Source organism: Callospermophilus lateralis, chromosome 1 (assembly GCF_048772815.1).
Source record: "Callospermophilus lateralis isolate mCalLat2 chromosome 1, mCalLat2.hap1, whole genome shotgun sequence".
NCBI classification, from domain to species: Eukaryota; Metazoa; Chordata; class Mammalia; order Rodentia; family Sciuridae; genus Callospermophilus; species Callospermophilus lateralis.
The window spans coordinates 113,863,233-113,889,815 of record NC_135305.1 but is presented as its reverse complement, the minus strand read 5'-3'; the positions used below and the strand labels follow the sequence as shown (position 1 = coordinate 113,889,815).

The window sequence follows — 26,583 nt, the reverse complement described above, 5'->3', positions numbered from 1 at the left end:
TTAAAATCTTCATTCAAGGAACAATCTTTTTTTAAAAAAAAAACAAAAAACAAATTAGAAGATATTTGAAACCCATATAAAACAACAAAGACATAAAAAAATTCATGGAAATCACCTATAAATTAATGAGAATAAAATATGCATGATCTGATAGAAAAAGTGCAAAAGACCTGACAAAGTACTTCACAAAAAGAGGAAATACAATAGATTCTCAATGTTATGAGTAACCAGAGAAAAACAAATGAAAAACACAATAAGATACCATTCATTAAATACCCTTGGGATTGACAAAAAAATAAAACTCTATAAAAGCAAGTGGTGGTGAAGATATAGAGCCACAGGAACTCATACTCTTCATGATGGTGCAAATCGATACAATCACTTTGGGAAACAGTTGGTAGCATCTAGTCTACTGAAGATAGGAATAGTCTTGACTCAGCAATTTCACTCCTAGATTCATCATCCATTTTAAAAATACAAGTAGTTATATACCAGGACACATAAAAAAGAATGTTTATACCTACACTGTACAGTCCGAAACTCCAAAAACATTCATATGTGACTGAATAAGTAACTTGTGGCATATTCATAAAATAGACTTCAATACAGCAATAAAAATGAACCACACCCAATTGAGGAATCTCACAAACATTTAAAAAATGAAGCAACACTCAAAGGAATGCATAATAAAAACATAAGACCAATAGTGACAAGTTTAAATTAAATTTAGGAAGGCATACATATGTGGTGAATGTATAAAGATAATCAAGGAAACTACCCCAAAGTCAGGAGAATGGTTACTTATGTGGAGAAAGACGGATGTAACTGGAAAATGACATGGGTGGTGTCAACATTGCTAGTAATATTCTACTTCTTACCTGGGTGGATGATATATCACTATTTGCTTTATAATTGTTACTGTACATGTTTTTATACAAGGCATCTTCATTATCAAAATATTTGTTATCCAGCTAGGTGCAATGGCACATGCCTGCAATCTTAGAAACTCAGGAGCCTGAGGCAGGAGGATGAGAAGTTAGAGGCCTGCCTCAGCAAATTTGCAAGGTTCTGTCTCAAAATAAAAATTAAAAAAAAATTTGGAGTATGGGTCTGTGGTAAAGCTCCCCTGGGTGCAATTCCAAGTACTAGAACACTTTTTCTGACCCCAATGCCAGCAACTCTGAGGTTGCTTAGGAGCAAAAGTCATCATGAAAAGACATTACTAATGTGCTAATCACTAAATGCTAACCTCACAAACTTCTCAACTTGATTAACAACAGCAGTTTCTCTTGCTTGTTGTAAGAATTCATAATAAAAGTTGTTACCTGCAGAACAGGCTGAACTAAGTTGTCTGCAGGGCTTGCTCAACAAATGTTAGCTGCAGGATGACCAGGCCACTCAAACCCCCACTGTCTGATTCTTTATCACCTGTTAGCGTCAAGTCCAAATGCTCAAGCTCCCACTCAAGGCTGAATGCTTTGTCCCCCTGCTCAAGGCTGAACACTCAACCCCCTGATCGAGGCTGAACAGTTACCCCCCTTGTGCCAACAAGGCAGCTTACAAACACAGAGACCCTATTAGATTTAGGAACACAGCAGAAGGGCTATGAAAACCTTCCCCTGCTGGGATCTCTCTCTCTCTCTCTCTTTTTCTCCTTTTTTGCACTTCTGCAATAAAGATCTCTTGGTTACTCCGAGTGTTGTGGTCACTTTTCTTTCATTGGTACTGAAACCCAGGAGGAGGGTTAAAACCCACTTTGGGGTCCCTCTGCCTTCAGAAGTCCCACTCACGGGAAGGCCTAAAGCCATTTCCTCAACTGCCAGAACTACATCCACCCCTGGCCTTTGATTGGTGAGTTTCCCCTTCCTGGAGTCCTAAATCCAATTGGTGTCAGGAGGTTTTGACTGTTGATCATCCAGCAAACTTCTTCACCCACCTGTGGGGAGGAAAACATTCCACCATAGTCTTTAAGGCCACAGTGGCCCTCAGGGACACCTTCCTTGGGCAGATTCTTCTCTTGGGTTCAAAATTATTTCCCTTCCCCTTCCCACCCGGTAGTTTACCAGCATAGGCTTTATAGGTCACCCTCAGAGGTCTGTGTAACCTCCAGGAACACAAAACAGAGAACTAAACATCACACCCCACCCAGACCTTCACGGTTTTGGTGGCTCTCATAATGTCCTCTCATCTTTAAGTCTCGGCCACTAGAGATATGCTTACACTCCCCTTCCTCTCTCTTCCCCTTCCTCTCTCTCTCTCTCTCCTCTTTCTGGCCCTGGAGTCTCCAACCTCTCTAGGAGCGGTCCCAAAAAGCCTTGGCCAAGGTTTCCTATGACTCTGGCCCCATCCAGGATGGGAGCCTCGACTGTCAGGATTCGGTGATAACCAATCTCTGCAGCTCCAACCTGCAACTAGGCACTCCTGATTTTTGACTCTAGCGGTTTCGCCTCTTTTGCCAATAAATCAGTTTCCTCCCTCTCCCTTATACTACGTTTGCATCTCCTTCCTTCTCCCCTATACTACGTTTGTGTCCCCTTCCCTCTCCCTTGTACTATGTTTGTGACATGTGTAATGCATCCTCTCTGCTGGCCCAGTCTCCCTTACAATGCCTCTTGGATAACTTCAAAACCCTCTCCTTGACACCAGATATCAAACCCCCCAAATTGATCAAGTATAGCACCCAGGCCTGGTCCACTTATCCCTTAGACAACCAAAGCAGATGGCCACCTTTTGGGTCTCTGGATCCCTTCATTCTAAGGGGTCACTACAACTACTGTGAGCATTCGAAAAAATGGGTAGAGATCACTTATGTCCAAGCTTTCTTCTTGCTCCGATCCAATCCTGCTCTCTGCACCTCTTGCAAACCTCTACAAATTCTTCTAGCTTGCAAACCAACCCTCCCAACCACCAATCCCCAACCTTCTCCTTCTCCAGACTCATCCACTACTTTTGACCCTGCTGGTGAACCTCCACCCTATCGCCCAGCTCCAATAGGTCCTCACCCTCAACCTTCTGCCTCAGCCTCTCCACAGTCACTCCGACCTCAGCAACCTGCTCTCTCTCCTCCAATCACTAGATCAAAATCCCAACCCACTGCCCTTTCTCAAATCGTTGCCCCCTTGTGTTTGGTAGAAGGTACTGAAAGCATTGTCCAAGTACATGCATGTCCCCTTTTCTATGGCTGACCTCTCCCAAATTGAAAAATGACTAGTCACATATACTACCAACCCAGTTATATGTACCAAAGAATTCCAATATTTAACACAGGCCTATAGCCTCACCTTCCATGATGTCTATATGATCCTCTACAATACTTTACTTCCTGAGAAGAGGAGCTGGTTTTGGGAACAGGCTCACACTCATGCAGTTGAGATCCATCAGATCAATCCGGTACATCCCATTGGGCCCCAAGCAGTCCCAGACAAAGACTCCTCTGGGATTACAACACCAAAATGGCATCACAAAGCAAGATCATTTCACCACTTGTATTCTAGCAGGCCTAAAAAGGGCAGCCCAGAAAGCATTCAATTTTGAGAAACTTCAGGAAATTATACAAGATAAATGAGAACCCAGCCTTTCTGGACCACCTTACAAAGGCTCTCCTGCAATACACTAATTTGGACCCAGAAACCCCTGATGACTGACAGTTACTGATGAATTATTTCTTTGCCCAAAGTTTTCTTGATATTCAGATCAAAATTAAAAAATTAGAATGAGGCACCCTCACTCCCCTGAACGAGATTCTTGCTACTGCTTTTAAGTTCTATCACAACTGAGATAAGAAGGCTAAATGCCTAAAGTGCCAAATGCTGGCTCAGGCCCTCTGTGGACCCTCTCAAAACTCATCTCCTATGTGGCAAAACCATCCCCTGAAGTTAGAACCCCCTGGGGCCTGCTTTAAATGTGGACAAGAAGGACATTGGAGCAGGGCCTTCCCCAATCCAAGGTCGCCTACCAGACCACAATGTGCCCACAATGTTCCACAATAGGCCACTGGGCTTTGGAACTGGGCTGTCCTCATACCTGAAGGGGTTCCCAGCCAGGCCCTATCCCACATAATCTCATGGGACTGGCCACTGACAGTTGATGGGGCCTCAAGGCTCCTGTCCCAACAAGTCCAATCACCATTTCCATGCTGGAATTCAGCATCCAAATGACAGTTGATGGCCACAAAATATTTTTTTTTAGACATTGGAGCAACAGCAGTTTTGGGGATCCTTACTTCTGTCTCATCCCCTAATGTTGGGGTAGGTGGAAAAACAATATATCTCAAAACCACCCCACCCCTATCCTGCTTATTCAGGCCACCATTCTCACATTCCTTCCTGGTGATGCCCCAATGCCCCATTCCCCTATTAGGCAGGGATATTCTATCTAAATTTAAGGCAATGATTTCCTTTCTGCTGTTTTTCACCATGCTTCCTCCCCTGAATTATAGCCATGGCTGCCCTACAGGCTACACCAGATCATTCCCTTCTGCATCCACAAGAACAAGTATAACCATTAGTCTGGGACACAGAGACTCCATCCCTGGCTCAATGCCCCCATCAATGTTGAGGTACACTCAAAAATACCTATCACATTCCAAATAAGCCTCAGTATCCCCTCCTGATGTCCAGTCAAAAGGGACTACAACCCATCATTCCAGCCTTCTCAAAAAAGGCTTTCTTAACCCCACACATTCACCATACAATACTCCCATCCTTGCAGTCAAAAAGCCCAATGGGACTTACTGCTTGTTCCAGGATCTTTGTCTTGTGAATGAGGCAATCAAACCTATCCACCCTCTAGTTCCAAACCCATATACTGTCCTGTCCCTTATTCTGGCCTCAACTTCCTATTTTTCTGTTATAGATTTAGAGGATGCTTTTTTCAACATTCCTTTGGTCCCACTTTCCCAAGACCTCTTTGCCTTTACCTGGACAGATCCAGATACTCAATGATCTCAGCAATTAACATGGACTTTCCTCCCTCAAGGCTTTAGGGACAGCCCACACATTTTTGGTCAGACATTGTCTGCCAATCTAAAGGACCTCAACCTCCCTCTTTTTTTACTCACCTCCAATATGTAGATGGCTTACTCCTCTGCAGTCCCTTACTCAATATTTCCAAAACTGACACCACCATGCTTCTTAATTTTCTGGCTGACAAGAGTTAATGGGTGTTTCACCAAACAGTACAATTATCACAAGCCCCAGGTCACCTATCTTGGAGTCCAACTCTCCCAAGTTTCCAAGACAATCACTCTAGATCGAAAAGCTCTTATTCAGGACTACCCCGTCCCAAAAAATAAGGAGGAAATCATATCCTTCCTGGGTCTAGCAGGATATTTTAGGGACTGGATTCCCAATTTCTCACTCCTGGCCAAACCACTATATGAAATGGCCAAGGGAGACAAATAGGAGCCCCTCCCCTCATCACCTAAATCTTATTTTCTCTCCATACAACAATCCCTCCTCCAAGCACCAGACCTACATCTCCCAGACTTCCAATAAAACTTTCTTCTTTATTCATGAAAAAACAGGCTTAGCCCTTGGGGTGTTAAGTCAAAATAAAGGGCCCACCTTTGCTCCTGTGGCTTACCTTTCCAAACAACTAGATCCAATTGTTAGGGGGTGGGCCCCATGCCTGCATGCTATAGCTGCAGCACACACTTTACTACAGGAGACAAATAAACTGACTTTTGGAGCACAAATATTATCATTTCCCTTCACACTCTGGAGGATCTTCTCACTTACAAAAGTTTAAAGACCTTACTCCCTGCCACATCCTTTTCCTTCTAGTCTCATTCCTCCACGATCCCCCCATTTCCTTTAGGGCCTGCTCAGCCCTAAACTCAGCCACTCTTCTTCCCCAAACTGAAGCACCTCCCTCTCATCACTGCCTTGAAGTTCTAGAAAACCTTATCCCCTGCCTCACTCATATCCATGAAGGGCCTTTGCCTGATGCCACTTACACTTGTTTTACAGATGGCAGCACCTTCACACTAGATGGCCATCATCATGCAGGATAATCTGTTATCTCCCCTGACTGACCCACTCAGGATAAAATTTTCTACAATAGAGGCAAAATCCCTACCTCCACACAGCACCAACCAGCAAGCTGAATTTATAGCCATCACTAGGGCATTTCACCTGGTGGCTGACCATTCCCTAAATTTATACACAGACTCTAAATATGTTTATCACATAATCCTCTCCCACTCTGCCATATGGAAAGAGAGAGGACTTCTTACAACTAGGGGCTCCACAGTCACCAATGCTGATCTCATTAGAGCCTCACTCCTTCCACACCAACATGACTCTTCACCTGTTACAAGAGGCAATTCAAGGGCTTATCAGGAAGCCTAACTAGCAGCCCTTGCCCCATTGTACCCTAGCCCCAGTTATCCCACAACCCAAATCCCCAGTGTCAACCCGATTCATGCTCTCATACCTTGATTCCATCTTTCACACTAACTCCCAAAGCTTAAAAGCTTTTACAAACTCGTTTCTCACACTCAGCCCCAAGGATGTTCACTTTCTGAAACAGCTAACTTCTAACTGTTCCATCTGTAAAAGAACAAATCCTCAAACCCCTTTGAAACCTGGAATCTACCCCACACATCAAGCATGGGGCCTCATTCAAGCAGTCGACTGGCAGCTGGACTTTACCATCATGTCACCAGATCACAAACTTAAATACCTACTAGTTCTAGTAGATACTTTATCAGGGTGGGTTGAAGACTTCCCAACTGCCAACAAGTGGGCTACCACAGTCGCCTCTATCCTTGTCTCTGAGATGATACCCAGATTTGGAATACCCACATCTTTTCAGTCCAACAACAGACCCAAATTCATTTCTCAGATTACACAGCATATTGCTAAAACTCTTAACACCCCATGGCACCTGCACATCCCCTATCATTCACAATCATCTGTAAAGGTGGAGCATACCAACCAAACAATAAAAGAAATTGTAACCAAATTTACCCTTGAAATTCACCTAGATTGGGCCAAAATTCTTCCCCTTGTCTTATTCCAACTTAAGAGTATCACCAAGAAAACCCACACTTCTCTCCCCATTTGAAGTCATGTATGGCCATCCTGCCCTTTCCCCTGGTGTCATAGCTTCTCTGTGGACTCTACCAGAAAGTCTCTCTTTCCCTCTCCTCTCCTTTATACACTCTCACCTCTGGAAAAACCAAGAAACCCTACTCCCATACCCCCAGAGGACTCATGCTTCTTTTCCCCTAATGCCAGGAGCCTGGGTATTCTTCTCTCCCCCACAACACCAAGATTTTCCCTTGTCACCAAAATGGGAAGGTCCCCTACAAGTTACCCTGTATACCCCCACCACTGTGAGGTTTCAAAAGTCTCCAGCCACGCTAACTCCCTGGATTCACATTTCCAGGTTACAACCTGCATCAGCTCCTGAGCCTGAGTCTGTGGATACCTCCTCTTCTTCTTCACTGGCATATGCCTGCAGCCCTTCTCCCACTAACCCGCTGAAACTTTGTTTCACCAGGTCCTCCAAAAAACAATGAATAACCTCCAGATCTGGGTCTACCTCCCTTACCTCCTCTTAGCCTACACTGCCTTTTTCTATATCTCCTTCATTCAGATCCTACATATGGAAATTCAAAGTAGTTGATCAATGGAAGGATGGATCCATATCAAAAACTGAACAAAGTGCCATTTTTGACATGCCCCTGAACTCAACTGCCCCTATTACCATTTCTCTTGCAAATTCTTGATCTACAAAACAGCCTGAATAGTACCCTATCTCTGTTATCTTTCAATCATACCCAAGATTATTGTAAATGGTGTCCAGACACTTGTAAAGGTTGTCCTTACTGGTCATGTAGAATCCATCATTATGACAGATACCAGAAACTAGATACCAATATGTTCCATTTGATACCTGAGGAGACTTGGCAAGAGGCCAGAGCACATGGAAGACGAGAAAATAGCATTTTGAACTAAAAAATCTATGACCAAGCCCACCCACGATGGGCCTCAGGAGTCACAGGTGCCCCCTTTTGGGCTAACTACCAAACCAAATCCTCTGAATATTTATGGAAAGGGAGGAGCATAGTAACACAGGCCCCGTCCAAGTCAACAATCTTTACCTCAGACATAGAGCACTCTGAAAAAGTCCTAACTAAAAAGTCAGAGGAACTCCAAGGTCCCTCCTCCTCAGACCCCTCCAAACCCAGTTCTCAGATCCATACTTGATCCAAACACATACAGATCCAAAACACACTGGCATTTCTAAACACGGCAGTTCTCACCCTAAACCCCCCAAACTGTTTTCTTTGTGCCTCCCTGGAAAGGCCCCTTCTGGCTGCAGTCCCCCTCAAATTCTCATATGACGGCGGGCTGACGGCTGGCTGCATCTCGGGCGACCGCGCCTCCGCGCCGGGTCGCGCCGCGCCTGCTCCACCCTTGGCGATCCGCTGCGTCCTGAAATGAGCCGCGGCGGACGGCCAGGGCTGGAGTGTCCCCGGCGGGCGGGCAAGCGCACTCTGCTTGGCGCGCGGGCTGACCGCCTCGCGCCCCCGGGATCCGCGATGTTGGGCAGCTCCGCGCCGCGGCCTGCGGCCCGCGAGACGGGCCCGGCACTGCCGGCGCTGCAGCAGACAGGGTTCCAGGAGGACCAGGAGAACATCAACCCGGAGAAGGCGCCCGCCCCGCAGCCGCGGACCCAGGCCGCGCTGGCTGTGCTGAAGGCCGCGAACCCGCGGTGTCCCGCGCCGCAGAAGCCCTAGACGCGCCGGGTCGCACCTCTAAAGGATCTTCCCGTGAATGATGAGCAAGTCACTGCTGTTCCTCCTTGGAAAGCAAACAGTAAACAGCCTGCATTCACCATTCATGTGGATGAAGCAGAGGAGGAGACTCAAAAGAGGCCATCTGAAAAAAGAACCGAGTGTGAGGATGTCCTGGCTTTTAGTACAGCTGCTACTTTACCTGGACCAAGAAAACCTCTGGTGCCTCTGGATTATCCAATGGATGGTAGTTTTGAGTCGCCACACACTATGGATATATCAATTGTGTTAGAAGATGAAAAGCCAGTGAGTGTTAATGAAATGCCCGACTACCACGAGGATATTCACACATACCTTAGGGAAATGGAGGTCAAGTGTAAGCCTAGAGTGGGCTATATGAAGAAGCAGTCAGACATCACTAACAGTATGTGGGCTATCCTTGTGGACTGGCTGGTTGAAGTGGGAGAAGAATATAAACTACAGAATGAGACCCTGCACTTGGCTGTGAACTACATCGACAGGTTCCTCTCCTCCATGTCAGTGCTGAGAGGGAAACTTCAGCTTGTGGCCACAGCTGCCATGCTGCTAGCCTCAAAGTTTGAAGAAATATACCCCCCAGAAGTAACAGAGTTTGTGTACATCACCGATGACACCTATACCAAGAAGCAGGTGCTGAGAATGGAGCACCTAGTCTTGAAAGTCCTTGCTTTTGACCTAGCTGCACCAACAGTAAATCAGTTTCTTACCCAATACTTTCTACATCAGCAGCCTGCAAACTGTAAGGTTGAAAGTTTAGCAATGTTCTTGGGAGAGTTGAGTTTGATAGATGCTGACCCGTACCTGAAGTACCTGCCATCAGTCGTTGCTGGAGCAGCCTTTCACTTAGCTCTCTACACTGTCACAGGCCAGAGCTGGCCTGAATCGCTGGTACAGAAGACCGGATACACCCTAGAAAGCCTCAAGCCCTGTCTCCTGGACCTCCACCAGACCTACCTCAGAGCCCCGCAGCATGCACAGCAGTCCATAAGGGAGAAGTACAAGCATTCGAAGTATCATGGAGTTTCTCTCCTCAACCCACCAGAGACACTAAACGTGTAACGTGGAAAACTCCCTGTTTTCTAAGATGTAAATCCCTCAGAGTACATGGTGTACAGTTTTTATCTTGGGTTGTCATTTCACAATCATTTATGAACACAGAAGTTATGGTCAAGGACAAATTATGGTATCCATTACTTTTTTTTAATGGTTTTAATTTGTATATCTTTTGTACATGTATCTATCCTAGATATTTGGCTAATTTTAAGTGGTTTTGTTAAAGTATTAATGATGCCAGCTGTCAGGATAATAATAAATCAACTTGGAAATCTTAAAAAAAAAATTCTCATATGATCTCTCCCCCACTGGCAGTAAAATACCTCAAATATCCCTTTGTGGGAATCCACACCCGATAACACCAATTTCTCTTCCTTGCCCCGATGGCTCTGCATTAGCCCCTCATCACACACCCAACATGACCGATGGTGGCATTACAGGATTGCTCTTACAAACAAACACAAATGCTGGAGACTATCTTTGACGTAATGGAACCTTAATGACCTACATCCCTGACAATATAACCACTCCCTGTTTTGTTGTCCAAGTAATCCCTCAACTTACATTATATAGCACCACAGAATTTGAACAGTTATTCTCTCATCTACTTCTCCACGCAGTAAGCATGCAGGCTTCCTGCCTATTCTGATAGGAATCTCTGTAACTGCAACTGTAGCAGTTGGCGTATCAGGTGGAGCTACAGGGCACTCTATCTGGACTGAAGATGACCTTCACAAAAAGCTTCAAGCAGCTTTCGATGCTACAGCAGAGTCACTCTCCTCCCTCCAAAGACAGGTCACCTCTCTAAAAACAAGGAGTATTAGACTTATTGACAGCTGAAAAGGGAGGTACTTACTTATTTCTAAGTAAAGAGTGCTGCCATTGTGTGAATGAATCAAGCCTAGTAGAACAGAATGTTAACAAATTCACTGACCTTCCAACCCAACTGACTAAAACTACTTCCCAAACTTCTTTTCTGCAATTTTTTCCGAATCCCTTTGTCACCTGGCTCATGCCCTTCTTAGTCCCTCTTATAGGCATAATACTCTTCTGCACTTTCCTCCCATGCATAATATAGTTCCTCCAAAACCAGATGAACACAATTTCTAACCATACCTTTAACCAGCTTCTTCTCAGGGACTACCAATTGTTTCATGACCTAGATGACTCCAACTCCTCTCAAGGAGCTCACCCCCGATGCTGACAATACAAAAACTACGGCCAATCAGACAGCAAGAGACAAGGAACCCAACAAAATTCTTAGCCTGCCACCCTGAATTTTTGAGCCTTTATGCCCTTTTAAGCCTCCTCATGGCCCTTGGCCTCTTCTCTGCTAGTCCTGCAGCATGAAACTCCTGCCAAAAACTGACCTTTGCTTTAATCCTCATGCTGTTTTTACTTGCTCTGATCCTCTTCAGGTGCTGGTGATGTGACGGGGAGACAATACTTTCAATACTTCCTAGAGTCCCTGCAACAGGACCAGTGGCTGATACCAAGGATCTCCTCCACCCAGGACTGGTTTGATGCCATTGATGACTTATGGCTTCAAGGAATTTTGTGGACTTTACCCCTGCTGAAATAACAGTCTATAGCATCTGGGTGTTATTTCTAGCTGCCCTGGTGTTCCCAAACCTGTCCCCCAGAAATTCCTCCACTTTCCCTCATAGGTTCTACACTGCCCCAACATTAAGCAGGAAGTAGCCGGATGATTTTATGCTGCCCCCATGTCACTTAGAAAAAAAAAAGGGAGGAATGTTATGTGCAGGACAGGCTAAACTAAGTTGTATACAGGGCATGCTAAACAAGTGTTAGCTGCAGGATGACCTGGCCACTCAAACCCCCTCTTTCTGGTTCTTTATCAAATGTTTCCATCAAGTCCAAAAGCTCAAGCCCCCACTCAAGGCTGAATACTTAACCAACCTTGTGCCAACAAGGCAGCTTGCAAACTCAGAGACCCTATTAGATTTAGGCAGAACAGCAAAGGGCTATATAAACCTTTCCCTGCCGGGCTCGCTCGCTCGCTCTCTCTCTCTCTCTCTCTCTCTCTCTCTCTCCCTCTCCTCTTTTGCACTGCTGCAATAAAGATTTCTTGGTCACTCTGAGTATCGTGGTCACTTTCCTTTCACAAATACATTTGCAAATTCATTCCTTCAACAAATGTTTACCAACATCTAAGGCTTGCCAAACACTGTTCTCAGGGTACCAGCAAGGTCCAAGATAAGTAAAAGGTCAAACAGAGAACCTGAGAACTTTCATTTCCATCCCCATTAGACCTTGGCTTTCTTTCCTACCAAGTTTCACACATACAACCTAAAAGCAGCAATCTAAGGCACACACCAAGTCATTATCCAAACCATTATCCTAGGAAGGAATCATCCCTTGGATTCATTTGATAAAATCATGGTTTCCTGTTTTTAAGTAGGCAGAGATCCCCTTATCAAGAACTCTCAGTCAAGGCACTAGTTTTAACAATGGTGATGAATTTTACACTGCCCAAAGTGGGGTTAAAAACTTTCAAGGATTGCTTTGCCTGGGATCCAGAGACCAGAGGCTTGCGATATTTTAGAAATTATATACTAGGTTTTTTATGTACTGTAGTTTTTCTCAGGTTGAAGTCCATACCTTCATAGGATTCTCAAAGTTGTTCAACCAAAAAGAACAGCTGTGAATAAGAACAGCTCCCAACAAGTTGAATAGTCCAGCTTTTGAGGGACAAGTCATGTAGTCACTGCTAGGTCATCTGAATTGAAACCCAACTGTCCTGACTCCTAGGCCTGTGCTCTCAATGCCCAATACTTACTCTGAGTTCTTTGAAGGCTTCACCTAGAGTGGAGAACTGGTGGCCCTGGTGAGCCTCAATGACCAGACACAGGAAACAGATGAGCTGCCTGTCTTTCTAGCAATTGGGGCTCAAATCAACTCCTGGTCTGGACATTTCCTCTGGGCCACTCTCTGCTTCCTATTCTATTTCTGGGTGAAATTTGCTTTCTGCCTTGGTGGCATCCTCTCCTTCCTCAGACTCTCCTTGGTTGTCTCCCTCTTCCTCCTTTTCTTGTGCCTCTTCCATTTCCTTCTCAGGGCCCTCCTCACTCTCTGTGTTGCTCTTGTCCTCATTCTCTTCCTCAGCCTCACTCTCATCCTCTGAGTCACTGTCCCCCTCCTGCTTGCTTGCTACCTTCCCCTCCTACTCCACCTTGGCCTGACCTCTTCTTCTAGGCCTCTCCCTGCTGGCTGGCAAGGTCCAGGCCTAGATTTCATGAATGTGCTCAGCCAGGTAGTGACCTAGGAACTTCTGCCTATGCGTTTGGCATTGCAGTGGCTGTAGCAGAAGCCACATTCTCTGTTCCCTTCCTTGCCGCAGAGACTTTTCTGAGTGGCACTCCTCATGTGCTCTCATAGGGCAGATTCTTCAAGGCCACACCTACTCAGCAGGCCAGGTGGGTGCTGTGCCACTGTGGCCTAGGCCTTGGGCCTTCAGGCTCCTTAGCTTCCCTTCTTCTGGTGCTGGGTCCCCTCAGTGGGAGTCACCACCATGATGGGCCATGAGGGGTCCTGGTGCAGAACTTAGGGCATAGGGCCTTTCCACTGGCTCCACCTGCTTCCTGGACACTGTGTGTGTGTGTGTGTGTGTGTGTGTGTGTGTGTGTGTGTGTATTTTGCAGGAATTGGAGCCAGGGCCTTGTGCATGCAAAGCATGTACTCCAATAGTGAGCCACACCCAGCCCTATGTATAACTTTTCCTCTCAGCATAATGTTTAGGAGACTTAGCTGTGGTGTTCTGTGTACTAGTACTTTATTATTATTGGTGATCATGGTCCATTGTATGATTATATAAAAAATGTCTGTTTTTTGTTGATAGATGTTTGTATTTTGTTGAATTTTTGGCTTTCAGGAATAATGCTGCCAGGAATGTTCTTGTAGAAGTCATTCATGGGCAGTGAACTAAACTCTCTTGAGCATGTGGTGTAGTCCTGAGTCCTAGAGTAGGTGTATGTTTGGTTTCATAAGGAACTCACAATTAGCATGCATGAGAATTCCAGTGACTGCATATCCTCAGCAACCCTTGAGATTGACCTTTGAAATTCATTAACCATTTTGCTGAGCATCTGTTTGTAGTTTTAATCTGCATTTCTTGGGTCATATCCTGAGCACCCCTAGGATCTATGTTGGTTGTTAGAATGTATTTTGTGAAATGCTTGCTCAAGTGCTTTGTTCATTTTAATGTTGAAATATCTTTTGCTTATGAATTTTTAGGGTTCCTTTGTATATTCTCTATATAGATTCTGTATTAGTTGATAGCTGATGTATTTATAGCCTTAATGATATCTTTTGATAATGAGATGTTTATGATTTTAATCCGGGCTGATTTACCAATTTTCTGTTTTGGTTTAATAAATTGAGTCCTGCAATATAAGAAATCCTTACCTACTCCAATCCAATATCAGAAAAAAATTTGTTTTTGATTTTGAATATAGATGTAGTCTAAATCTAAAAAACATTTTTTTTTTGTGTGTGTGTATAGCTTGGATGAAGGACAAGAGTTCATTATTCTCCATGCTCGTGTTATTCCAACACCATTTTAAAAAATACCATCTTGCCCTATGTGATTGCAGAGGGGATCTTAGATGGAAATTAAGTAAACATACAGTAATCCCCTTCTTCTTGATTTCCTGCCTGCTGCAGCCAGGGGCGACCTCTGCAGAAGGGGCTCAGCTCAGGGGCAGGGTAAGGGGACTCGATGTACAGATTGTTTCATTTTCATAATGACACATAGAGGGTCACTGGCGGGGAAGAGGTGGGAGATGCCCTGGAAGACTGAGGAGCTCTGCCCTCTGGATCCTTCTGTTGGCCCCCAGGTCCCCCCAGAGTCTAGTCAGCCCTGGCCCACGTCGCACTGCGCTGGCCTCGGGTCTGCCTGGGACCCCACCTCAGTGGCCTGACCTAGGAGACCAAGGTCCCTGGGATCTCACCCGCCCAGCTGGCGCCTCACCTCAGAGGGCAGTGCTCCCTCAGAAGCCCCAGGAGGCTGCCGTTGACCTACAGGTTACCCAGGCGCGGCAGTCAGAGAGGCCAGCTTCCGGAGGCGGCAGGAGCTTGGTGTGGGTCCCTCCAGCCTGGGAGCGCGACGAGAGCCCTCAGAAAGGCGGGAGAGACACAGCAATGGCTGCTGGAGGGCTCCTTATGAGAGCTGGAGCAGGCTGTGAGGGGCCCCGCCAGGCAGGAGAGCCGTTATCTGCCACTCTCCTCTGCTTTGCATATTCATGAGACTGACTCCGCCCTCCGTTCCTGAAAGCTCGTAGGAAATATATGTCAAGAGCTATGTAATGTTTTGAACAACTAATAAAAAAAATAATAATAATAAAAAAAGAGAAAAATACATTATTCAAGAGGAAGCATAACCTCGCCCAGGAAGGCCTGGCTGATTATTCATGAGGCAACGTCCGCCGGCCCAAGGAGACTAGTTGATTATTCATGAGGAAGCATCGCCACGCCCAGGAAGGCGGGGCTGGTTATTCATGAGACAGAGAGGTCGGTTTGGAAAAGGCCCAGGAACCAGGCCAACAGGGTGAGAGGGAGGCTTTGACCGCTGAGGTGAGCGCTGTCCTGGGCCCTGTCTCCAGAGAAAGGGCGCTTGGGCCCTGATAGTCCAGAGCTCTTCATGTTGAAATTTTCTTCTTCTTGAAATTGGAAGTTCAATTTTAAAGTTTTTCCCCCGAGGGACCTAAATTTTCCAAGGAGAAGCACAAACACGGGGCTGAGGGGGCGACAGAGGGGAGGCCATGGGTGACCCACGACTTTCCACCAAGAAAAAATTAGGAACTACAGAAAGGAGACAGAGAAGGAAATAGAAACACAGTGGGACCCCCACATCCCGCCATCTAGCAGTTAAAGGTTCTTTTTGGAGGAACTGCAGGCACAGGCCTGGGTCAGGGCCCTGAAGCCATCATTAGCCACCAGGCAGCCCTGGGCTGTGCCCTGGGAGGAGGCGCCTGTGGAGCTTTGGGGGTCTTCCTCGACCTGCCAGGTTCTCTCCTCCATTGGCGGGTCCCACTGTAACCACTGCCTGTTGCAGACCAAGAGATGAGCAGGTGGCCCCCAGTCTCCTGGGACAGCCTGTGCTCCCCTCTCACCTTATGGAGGGTGTGCCCCTTAATCTCTGTTGACTTCAGTCCTCCCAACAGACCAGGGCAGCCAGTGTCCTGGACCTCAAGACTGCCCAATCACCAAAATGTGCCAGGTGTGCCCAGCCCTCCACTGGCTGTGCTCACCTGGTGAAAAGGAAGGAAAAGCTGGTTGTTGCCCTGAAGGGGTTTAAATCTCATTAGGGTTTGACTCCACTCTCTCCCCCATGAACTCTGAGTCCCTTGAGATGGGAAACATGACTTCCAGCTTCTAATCCTGGAGGATGGCTGGACAGGGCAGTTGCCTAGTGAAGGCTGAATGAGTAATTGAAGTAGCATGAAACAGATTTTTCAAGACCAGAAGAGCATGAACAAATATCCAGTCAACAGAGTGGCAACCATTTACTCTGAATGAGCCTGAGTAGAGAATTATCAGGGCCAATTGGAGTTTGCTAAGCTGGTGAATAATAATGTATTGAAACAAGCTCTGTGACAAGTCAAAGTCCCTGGGTGAACTCTGGCAAACCAAGTTCCCTTGCTGAGCTTTACTTTCCTTTTCTTTATGGGTTTATGTTTTACATTTTAATCCATGATCATTTTGAATTAATATTTGTATCTGGTGTGAGTTTTAGGGTGAGGTCTTTTCCCCTCCCTTTTTCCTTCCTTTCTCTCTGGCTGGGACATTCTCTTGTTCTACAACTATTTCTTGAGAAGTCTGTCCTTCCTTTGCTAAGTTCACTTTCCTCTTCTTTCAAATGAAGGGGTCAGATTTATACTAGAGGAAATCACTGTTCCCTTCTAGCTTTAAGAATCTTTTCAACCCACTTTTTCTGATGTGCATTTCCTTTGAGCAAAGCTATCCTTCATATCATATATATGTAAAAAAGGTCATCTAGTTGAAATTCAGAATTCATCTGTTATATATTGTTCACTTGATAGATTTTCCTGTAAAAACTATGGTTTTAGAAGTTTGATGAAAATGTATAGAAATTCTTAGTATTAAAAAAAGAAATCATTAGTCTATCAAGCATGGCTTTTTTGGACAAACTTAATAGATTGTGGGTTTTGCTTCACTTAGAATGGAGGGGGAAAGATGGTTTACTTCTCAATTAAAAAAGCAACAGCTGGCTCATCTTTGTATTGGATTCACAAACTGAAGGGGTAATATAGTAATTGTTCCATGATTATAAAATAGAGTGAGGTGTAGAAGTCAAGAGGTAAGACTGAAGTCAATTTTTTTTTTCCTCAAATGATCACAGGAATATTTATTGTCAAGAAGATCATTAATCCTCATCATAGAGAAAACATATCAAACAAGAGTGAATAATACATGTTTGTGGATCCAGTATTCAAACAAATATATAAGCAAAGACATTTTAGAGTTCTGTTCCTAAAGTCTATAGTTGTGAAATATCTTTTTAGTTTTTAGATAAGGAATCAGAATAAAGTGATACAATACATGTCAGAGCTATTCTCCGAGAATGAGTGAGCTCTAGAGTCATACTTCCTGGGGTTGCCAGCTTGTGAGCTTTCCAAATGAAGCAGAGCTTGTACTTTAGTAGGCGATCACCACAAAACACCTGCTCAAAGGGAGAAACAATAGTAGTAACCAAATACTAGAGGTTGAAAGGGCCTGGTTATATTGAGAAAAGATTTGGGTCTTTTTCTTGAAACAAATTCATCCTAAAACACCAGAAAAAGTCTCAAACATGTTTAGACACAAGCAAGTAAGGAAGCCCTAAACCTAAGGAGGTACTGATCACTGCATCATATTAGAGAAGTGAAAGAAAAAGGGAACTTTTATTTTGAGGAGTTAGTCTACAAAAACTCCTACATTGTAAATCAAACCTTTTGTGTTCTAATTCTCACTTCTGTCACTCTATGTCTGACTATCCGGGGGTCAGTCAGGATTTTGGGGGATCTAGATTTCCTCACCTACAAAATTAGATATTTGGACTAGATGACATTTCTCCTACCTCTAAAATTGTGTGACCTTTTCCTAGACCATATATTCTTTCTTTCTATACTGCTTCTCCACTGGTTCAGCAAATATTTATGGAGCCACTATTTTGTTCCTGTACTGTGACAAAAGTGTCACATCTTATATAATTTATAAGAACTGTTCAAAATAGGCAAATCCATAGAGATGAAAGGTAGGTTAGTAGTTACTGGGGGCTGATAGAAGAAGACAGTGAGAGTGATGATTAATGGGACTGGAGGGTCTTTTAGGAGTGATTCTGGGTTAGGGATATTTCCTATGAACAAAATCATAATATGTGGCCTTGGGTATGCTTCTTGTAGTGTAATGCTGTCCTGGTCTGTTTATGTTGTAGCATGTAGCAGTACTTCATTTCTGTTTTGGCTGAGTAATATTCCATTGTATGGACATAGCCCATTTTATTTATCCATTCATGAGTTATTTGATTTGTTCCACATTGGGACTATTAGGAATAATACTGCTGTGAATATTATTGTGCAGGGTTTTGTAGATATGTTTTCTTCCCCCAATATATACCTAGGAATGGAATCGCTGGGTCATTGCCACATGCATCCATTCTGCACTCAGGCCTGTGATCCCTTGTCACTCTGCCAGAGAAACTATCATGTCTCCAGACACAGGTCGTTATCTCAACTTCCTTTGTTCTAGTTAAGAAGACCAGCTTACAAGCCCCAGAAACCAATTACTTACTGTGAATGTGGGATTTATATCTGTATGGGGTCCTCACTTACCCAGCCTAGTCCTTGTGTTGAGCTATAGTCAAGCATCAACTGCCACATCCTCAGCTCTCTGAGAAAGATTGGGTAGTGATCTGAGTTTGGCTTTCATTTGCAATCCTTTAGCTACTCTGCGTGGCAGCTCCTACTGCTTCTTTCTTTAGTTTCCCAAAGCATTGCTTTCTCATTATATATATATATATAAAATCTGGCATCATAATGTTTACTTAAAGAGCCTCTCCATTATTCAGAGAGGCAACAGGTCCTGTAGAATTCCCAGAGGAATAAAGTGCCTGGCTTCAAGATGCTGTAATGTACCTGGCACCCAGGAATGGGTGTGAGGCAACAAAGCTGAGGAGTGGACACCCTTCCTCTGCTGCTGGCTATGTTGCATTCTACTGCAGTTTCCTTTCTTTACATTGCTGCACATAACCCTCCACCCCCCTGTGCTGGCCCTGCTGGTCATAGTGGAGAATTTTGAATCCCATGGGATGAGTGGCCTGTCAAGTAGTTTTTATTGACAGCTTTTCATTTGCTGTGCATCTCATTGGCTTGTTTACCAACACCAACTAGATTTTATTTCTTTCATATCCAAACCGGAACACATTTGGATATCCTGAGATTTTACAGAGCGTGTTTTTTTATTATATGAACCTAACCTAACTAGTATTCCCATATGAAGTAATGCAAATCTACTTTTGTTCTAGTGGAGCTATTTTGGTCACATATAAGCAATTTTGGTTCAGTTTAGGGTGTGAATTCAAGGTTTTTATAACTCAGTTTGAGCTTCATTTCATATCAGTGATAGCCATTTTAATTTATCTGAATAAAACATTTTGTTTTTTTTGTCACTGTGTCTTACAAAGCCTCCCCCCACTCCCTTGATTCTTAAAAGAAAATCTTCTTTGATTTATGTTTATGGCTTCTCTCCTCCTTTGAAAGCAGGGGCTAACTGATCATTGGCACAAATTAATGTTCTAGAATCTACCTTCAGAATTAGAGTCTTGAGTGTGAAGCAGTGAAAACTGTATGTCAGGGGCTTTAGGTCTCTGCAGAGTTGAAGGGGGCAAGGTGACGAGGGGGCAAGGTGAGGGAGAAGTGAACCTCTGCCCCTGTTCTTCCAGAGAAGATCTGCTTAGTCCTGTTTTTATTTTGAGATACAATATAAGATCATGTTTACACAAGGAAGAAATGGTTCCACTTAACCTTAAAAAATAAAAATGGCTTAAAATATATTGCTAGAGGTCATATAGATAGGAATCAGGCTTTCTTTGCAGTTGCTGGATCTAAGCCCTTCAGCCCACACACGGGGGGGGGGTGGAGAAGAAAAAAAAATTGGCTACATGTTTACTAACTTCTGAGAATCACAACCACACACACCACACACCACAAAATAGGCAAAACAGGCACTTCTGTGAGGGCCATGTACATTTAAAGTTTAGATGAAATATGGTAAGTGGTTTTGCTCATTTTTAGAGTAAATGGGAAAAATTTTTGGGACAGAATCAGGTTTTCTTATCTTTAAACTGGGGCAAATATCTCATAATTATCTTTGTGTCTCCTTTTTAACTTATCCAGAAGGTATAAAAATTATTAATATTCCCATGTAGAAGAATGACAGGTGACTCAACTTTTGTGTAGCCATGGATATCTTAGGATACACTTTTTGAATGTGTTACTCCATATAATATTAGGTGGTTACCACCAGCCCTTCCAGTAAGCAAATCTGCAGGCCAAGCTGATGACCCTGTACACACAGTGAAGCATTCATTCACCAAGGATGTTTTAAGAAGACGTGATTAGGGAAGAAATACCATGGGGTGGATGAGCAGGAACTGTAATGCCGGGCAGATGTACATGGGAGAAGAGGCTCAGAGAAAATAACAAAAAAGAAACCTTGGAACCTGTCTCCTCATCAGTAAAAGAAAAATCATAATAACCATTTTGCAGTGTTGTTCTGTTAGAAATCATGTAGAGAAAAACCAGCTAAGAATCGATACATCATAGGTATCACCCAGTCAGCACATAGTGTGGTGTGGTTCACTGACCTCATGATGACTTGCTTGGCCAGTGGCATAGCCACTGTGGACTGCTGTAGCCGTGTGCCATTGGCAACTGTTACTCTTGTGGCAATTTTACTTCCCATCCTGCAGAAGAGCAGTGCCTTTGGGGACCTAGCCCGGGGTCTTGAACACATTGAATACTTGGAGGGAATTGAGCTCATCCACAACTATTGGCTCAATGTGTCTCTTCAGAGCCAGCCTCCAGTTCTCATTGTATTGGTGAGACTTGTGCCACCATCACACTGGGGAAGGATATTGCCTTCTTACTGGCAAATGAGACGCAATGACTCTGATTTTTCAAAAAAACTTTACTATGTAACATCTATAAGGTTATATGACCTGTGTATCAGGATCACAGTCTTTGACTCCTTTTTCTAATACCTGGCCCCTGAAACTCTCCCTTTCAGTGAGAGGAGGCTTCAACCCTGTAGTAAAAGTCTACACATTGGGTCAGTTCAGCCCTTGTGGCAGTGCAGAAAGGGAATAGAAGTGGACCTGCCTTTCAGGAGCCTTGAAAAAGGGGTAGGAGGCCGAGTGGGATAGCATGCGAGGAAAGTTCAGGCTGTGGAGGGGAGGGGCAGAGGGGATCTCTGGAAAGATAATCGGGAAGGGCGATGGGGTCTGGCGCTCTGGCATCCCCTTAGGTGAGGGCTGCTGTGGGACCACCAGAGCAGGTTGGAGGGTAACAGGGGCTTCTGCCTCAGGGCTGCTGCCTCTGAAGGCATGATGCCTGTCTTCAGGGGGGTGCGGCTCCGATGGAAGATCCGGAATTTCGAGTTCAATATCAGCATAGGCAAGAGCCCGGGGAGGATCTATTCTGATGGTGGCCGTCATGCCATATCTGCGTCGTTTGTTGACCCAGTACAGCAGTGGGCTGTAACTAAATGTGGCAGCTTTCATCACCTCCACCCACTGCTGGGCACGCTGTCTCCTCCGCAGGTTCTTCCTCCAGTGGAGTACCAGCATGCAGCCACCAGTTATCACGGTGCAGAGCCCCAACAATCCGAAGTACCATGGGACCCACGCTGAGGCAGTAAAAAAAAAAAAAAAAAAAAAAGGCAAGCTGACTGACAGCTCTAGCTTGGGACCTGAACTGTGTCTCATTCCTCTCCTGGATTTGGCTCATTCATCCTCTCATTCCTTCCCACCCTTCTCAAAGACATGCCTAATAATTTCCTGATTCAGTCAAAGCTATATTTGCAGGGCACATAAGAGACCCCATTAGCCTTTTTCAGATAAGGAACACAAGGTGAAGAGGGGCCAGACCTGCCCAGACTCAAGTCAGGCCTTCTGGCTCCCAGTCCAGGACCCAAGCAGTCATTCAGACCGAGAAGCCTCACTAAGGACAAGGACATCAATTGTATCTCTTCTGCTTGGGCAGAGCATGGTCTCTACCTTTGAGGAGTCCTTAGTTTCCTAGAGGAGTCTGTCTCTTAACTAAATAGCACTCCATTCAGGCAGTCCCCCATCCCCCCATCCATGCAAAGGGTCTTCCCTGAAAGTTTGTCACTCACACTCAAAAGGACTGGGTGTACTTACGACCAGGGAGGCCCATGTCCTCCTTTTGCGAATCCATAAGGTTCACTCTGGTTACCAGGCCTATGGCTCTGCAAAGAGTGAACTGACCCACTACTCTGCCCACCAATGGGAGTCCCCAGAAGGCCCAGTCCCATTGTTCTCTAAAGTTGAGATCACTGGGTTCTGAGCATCAGGAATTCTTGGGTTGGTGCTTGTAGAGTGGTTGGCAGTTGATGGAATAAGGGACTCCATCTTATGACATCTCATGAGCATGTTGTCTTCCATGAAAGACTGGTCCACCATAGAATTGTCTGTTCCCAACTTTGTGTGGTAAACTCACAGGCAGCTTCCAGCAAAGGGTCCTTACACCCTCAGGAGCTTCTACTTGTGTTTTCAGTTGTTAGGGAGCCATTTTCCAGTGGGGAGTGAAGCAGGGAGGACAGTGAACATTGGACATCCCTACCCTCAAGAAGTGTCTTACCCAGTTGTCAGGGAACAAAATGGCTTAGAAGAACCATGTGGTCCAAACCTCCTCCTTTGGCTCCTACCATCTCTGTTTTGTTTCTTCAACAAGTGTTTTTTGGGCATCATCAGGTCTTGTATGTGATCTGCTTCTCTTTCCAGCTCTGTCTCCCTCCCCACCTGTCATATACCTTTCAGCCCTGGGCATGCCAGATTCCCACAGACCCTGCTTATTCTCCTCTAAACTTTGGCTCAGACTGCTGCTTCACTCAGGAGTGTCACTCACCACATTTCCACCACGGAACACCTCCTTATCCTCCCAGGTGGTCAGCTCCCCAACTCTGATACAAATAGTTCTTTCAGTTGATTTCCCGGTTTCTAGAACTCTGGAGCAGATAAATTTGAAGCAAATTGTTCCCAGGGACAGGAATCAAATTGATTTCAACAACTATAAATTTGTATAAAGTGGAAAATATAGTGTTCTACAGATTTAATATATTATTTTTAGAAATTGCTCTATTTGAACTGCTATAAAAGTGATGCCCTTTTAAATAATACGTCACCTACCATGAACAACTAAAGTTCAGTTAAGTATGAATTAAACTGAAAAAATTAACCTGATGCTCTGCCACTGAGGCTTATTTGAAAATCAACATATTTTCCATCCCCTTCTCCCCATCCCTAACCTGGAACAGGATTACTTTTTGTCCCCATTCAGTTATCTGTCCTTGAGCACACACCCAGCACAGGAGTGAAGAAATTCAAAGTTGGAGATGGCAGCAGAAGACTTAGAAAATGATTATATCCCAGATTAAGAGGTGAAATAGGACCAGGCACACCTGAAATCACATCTTTAAAGACACTTTGTTCCCCCTGATGTGCAGAATCACAGCCTCTGGGACAAGAGTCCCTTGCATTTTTCCTTTGCTTGCAAAGTAATTAAACTTCTGTCCATCAACTGATATATATATATAAATATACAAATGGGTATATCCATCCAACAGAAAATATGTGTGGATTTGTGTGTATATATATACATTATATTTATATAAGATTTTGATATTAGGGATGGACCCCAGTATTCAGTTATTGAATAAACAATGTAGGAAGCCTAAATCAACTAAAAATTGAAAATTATTTTCTCTCTGAAAAAATTTTAATAGCAATTTTACTTATTTTATACATCTATATTATTTGTTGAGATGTGCATATATATGTTTGTGTATAATATATGTATAATATAAAATATATAATACATATACATATGTATGTCTACATATATTTGTATGTATATATATGTATCTATACGTGTACATATGTACATATATCTACATTTATATATATATATATAAAATTATTGCTAAAATTAAGAATCAAAACCAGTTGACTTGTATGTATTTTAGACCCAGAGCTCAGTTTCTGAAACATTTTGCTTATTTTGCAGAGCTTGCCCTTCATCCTGTCCTGCAGTTTCTTCTGCTTGCTGGTTGGAAATCTTGTCTGATTATATTCCTTCCATTCTTCCATATGAAAATAGCCTTACTCTCTGTGCCAACCTGAGCCATGAAGTACTCCGAATGGAAACTACTTATGATTTTGTATTGAAGATATTTGAAAAAATGAAGAAATACCAAAGAGAAAGTAGTCAAAGAATTTGTTGGGTTTTTTGTTTTTACAAAGTAAGTCTAAGTTTAAAAAAAAATATTACACACTCATCAATTTGATTACTGCTTCTGCCCAAACAAAAGATGTTCCTATATTTGTTGAATCACTGAAGGTTGAAGTTTAGGACTAGAAATAGCATCATAGGAACTATTTGCTGCTCATCTCTTCTGGTTACACAGCCTGGTAGAGGGTCTCTAGGCTCTACTGTCCCTCAGTCCCTGATGCCCATTCATTGGGTCTGCTTGCCCAGAGCAGCATCTTTTTTCTGCATTTCTTTTCTCTTTTTATTTTTTGGGTGAATGACAGGCTATTTTAAAAATCAGCACTTAAGTATAATGCATTGGCTACTTTTTTTATCTTAATTTTTCTCCTACACAAGAAGTATTACCTTGATAAGACAGTGGATTTGAATAACCAATTTACTTTACCAAAGCAATCTTCAAAGGCCAAAGTTGGAGAACTCACTTTTCCCAACTGTGAATTTATTAAAAAGTGACAATAATTGAGACAGGGTGATACTGGCACAATGATTGACCTGCAGGCCACCGTAAAAGAGCTTAGTCCAGATGTTGGCCCTCATCTTTGTAGTTACTTAGTTTGACAGGAATATCAAGATAATTAAACAAGGGAGAAAAAGTCTTCTCAATTACATGCTGGGGTGACTGGATATCCACCTGACTCCTCACACAATGCACAGAGTTTACCCAAATTTAATTCCAGAACTAACTCAAAATAGACCTATATGTATGTAAGAGCTAAAGGGGAAATTTTCTTTAAAGGTATAGGAGTAAATTTTGACTTTATTAGGCAAATTATTCTTGGATAGGACACCAAGAGCACAGTGATAAAGAACAATATGGGTAGATTGAACTTCAAGTTAACAACTTGAAGTGGCATCATTAGACAGTTCTAGCAGGGCCACTCTGTCAGCATTAGAAGTGGCTAGAATAGTTTTCAACATGTAGATGTACTATTGGATAAAAATAAAATATGGTCAGTCTTCAGATAGAAAAATGTACATGTCTAGAAGTCTTAGCTCAGTAGTACTTGGTGCAAAAAGAGTAAAAATGATTAATTACTTTTGATTTGATTTCAGTTATGTGCTAAGCCTTACAATTCATGTGTTCCCCAATCTCAAATTTGAGTGTGCACAAAGAAATAAGTAAACTTAGCTCAGTAAACCAGGAAGCGCCAGTTGACATGGTTGACTTTCTAGTTTTGACAAATGAAAGAATGATCATTTAAAGAAAGCCAGACACTTGGAGCAACTAGAAACAAGTTGCAGATGAATGATACGGAAAAGAGTTCTATTCGTTTATAAGAACCCAAAATATAGCCATGTGGAGCCATTGGAAATACCCTGCACTCTAATGGGCATCTAAGGGAATTGCCCAGTGACAACATTACCCTGGCATGTGGGCCACCTTCAGTGTTTCTGTATTTTCTCCAAAAGGAGTAAGTGCCTCAGTTGTATCTTGGCTGTGCATGCTAGGACAGTTGAGTCTCCTGATTGAGGAACTTGGGTTCTCACAGCAGGCAGATAAGATGGATCTATTCTGATAATATTTCATGTTATGGGGACTCTCTCATGGCTCTGTAGATTGTGTGGTCATGGAAAACTTCTGAGAAGCTGAAATATACATGTCAGGAGTGAGCTGTGTGCAAATCAGGGAGAGGAGAATGAAGGGGATGATGGAGGCATAAAGACACACTTTTTAAGATGGGCCTGTTGAAACCCTATCTCAAAAGGCTGATGTGTTCTCTAGAGAAGTAAGGTGAATACAGGGCCGGAGGTGTAGGAGCTGGCAAGTGCTGTACCCTTATTGGAGGCTCAGGTAGGGAACCCCTTGTATAGAACTTTGTTCTGTGGGACAAATTGGACTTTACCGAGATCATGTAATGTTATATAGATTAATCAAGTGATTCAGTTTATGTTTTTTTTTGGGGGGGTGTTATTGTTTTGTTTTGCTTAATTTTATTGTGGCCCTGGGATTGAACCTGGGTCCTTGAGCATGCTAAGCAAGCACTCTACCACTGAGCCACAACCCCAGCACAAGAGATCTGTTTTTAAATACTATTTTATCATATGTACAAAGTGTGGGCAGTGTCTACATAAAAATGGAGGTAAGGTAACCAATGAGGTGGTTGTTAATGGGACTCATGTAAATGGTGGTGTCCTGGCTTGGAGAGTAATGGGCAG

The 26,583-nt window shown here is 43.7% G+C and overlaps 1 protein-coding gene and 1 pseudogene across 1 annotated transcript; one reads left to right on the top strand and one right to left on the bottom strand.

The window, feature by feature from the left end:
- The first annotated feature begins 8,551 nt into the window (after positions 1-8,551).
- Positions 8,552-9,844, top strand: LOC143406232 (cyclin-A2 pseudogene; annotated as a pseudogene).
- An 11,344-nt stretch (positions 9,845-21,188) lies between these two features.
- On the bottom strand, positions 21,189-22,314 carry LOC143397981 (testis-expressed protein 38-like). The gene is made up of 2 exons (XM_076854827.2): positions 22,278-22,314; positions 21,189-21,763 (listed from the first exon to the last, which is right to left on the bottom strand). The coding sequence occupies exons 1-2, from the start codon at positions 22,312-22,314 to the stop codon at positions 21,189-21,191; spliced, it is 612 nt and encodes a 203-aa protein (XP_076710942.2).
- Between the last annotated feature and the right edge of the window lie 4,269 nt (positions 22,315-26,583).

Excerpts from the sequence above, each read along its gene's own strand:
- LOC143397981 (XM_076854827.2), bottom strand. The coding sequence starts at position 22,314 with ATGGATTCGCAAAAGGAGGACATGGGCCTCCCTGGTC. Across the intron at positions 21,764-22,277 it reads GGACATGGGCCTCCCTGGTC|CGTGGGTCCCATGGTACTTC; the intron begins GTAAGTACACCC and ends TTACTGCCTCAG.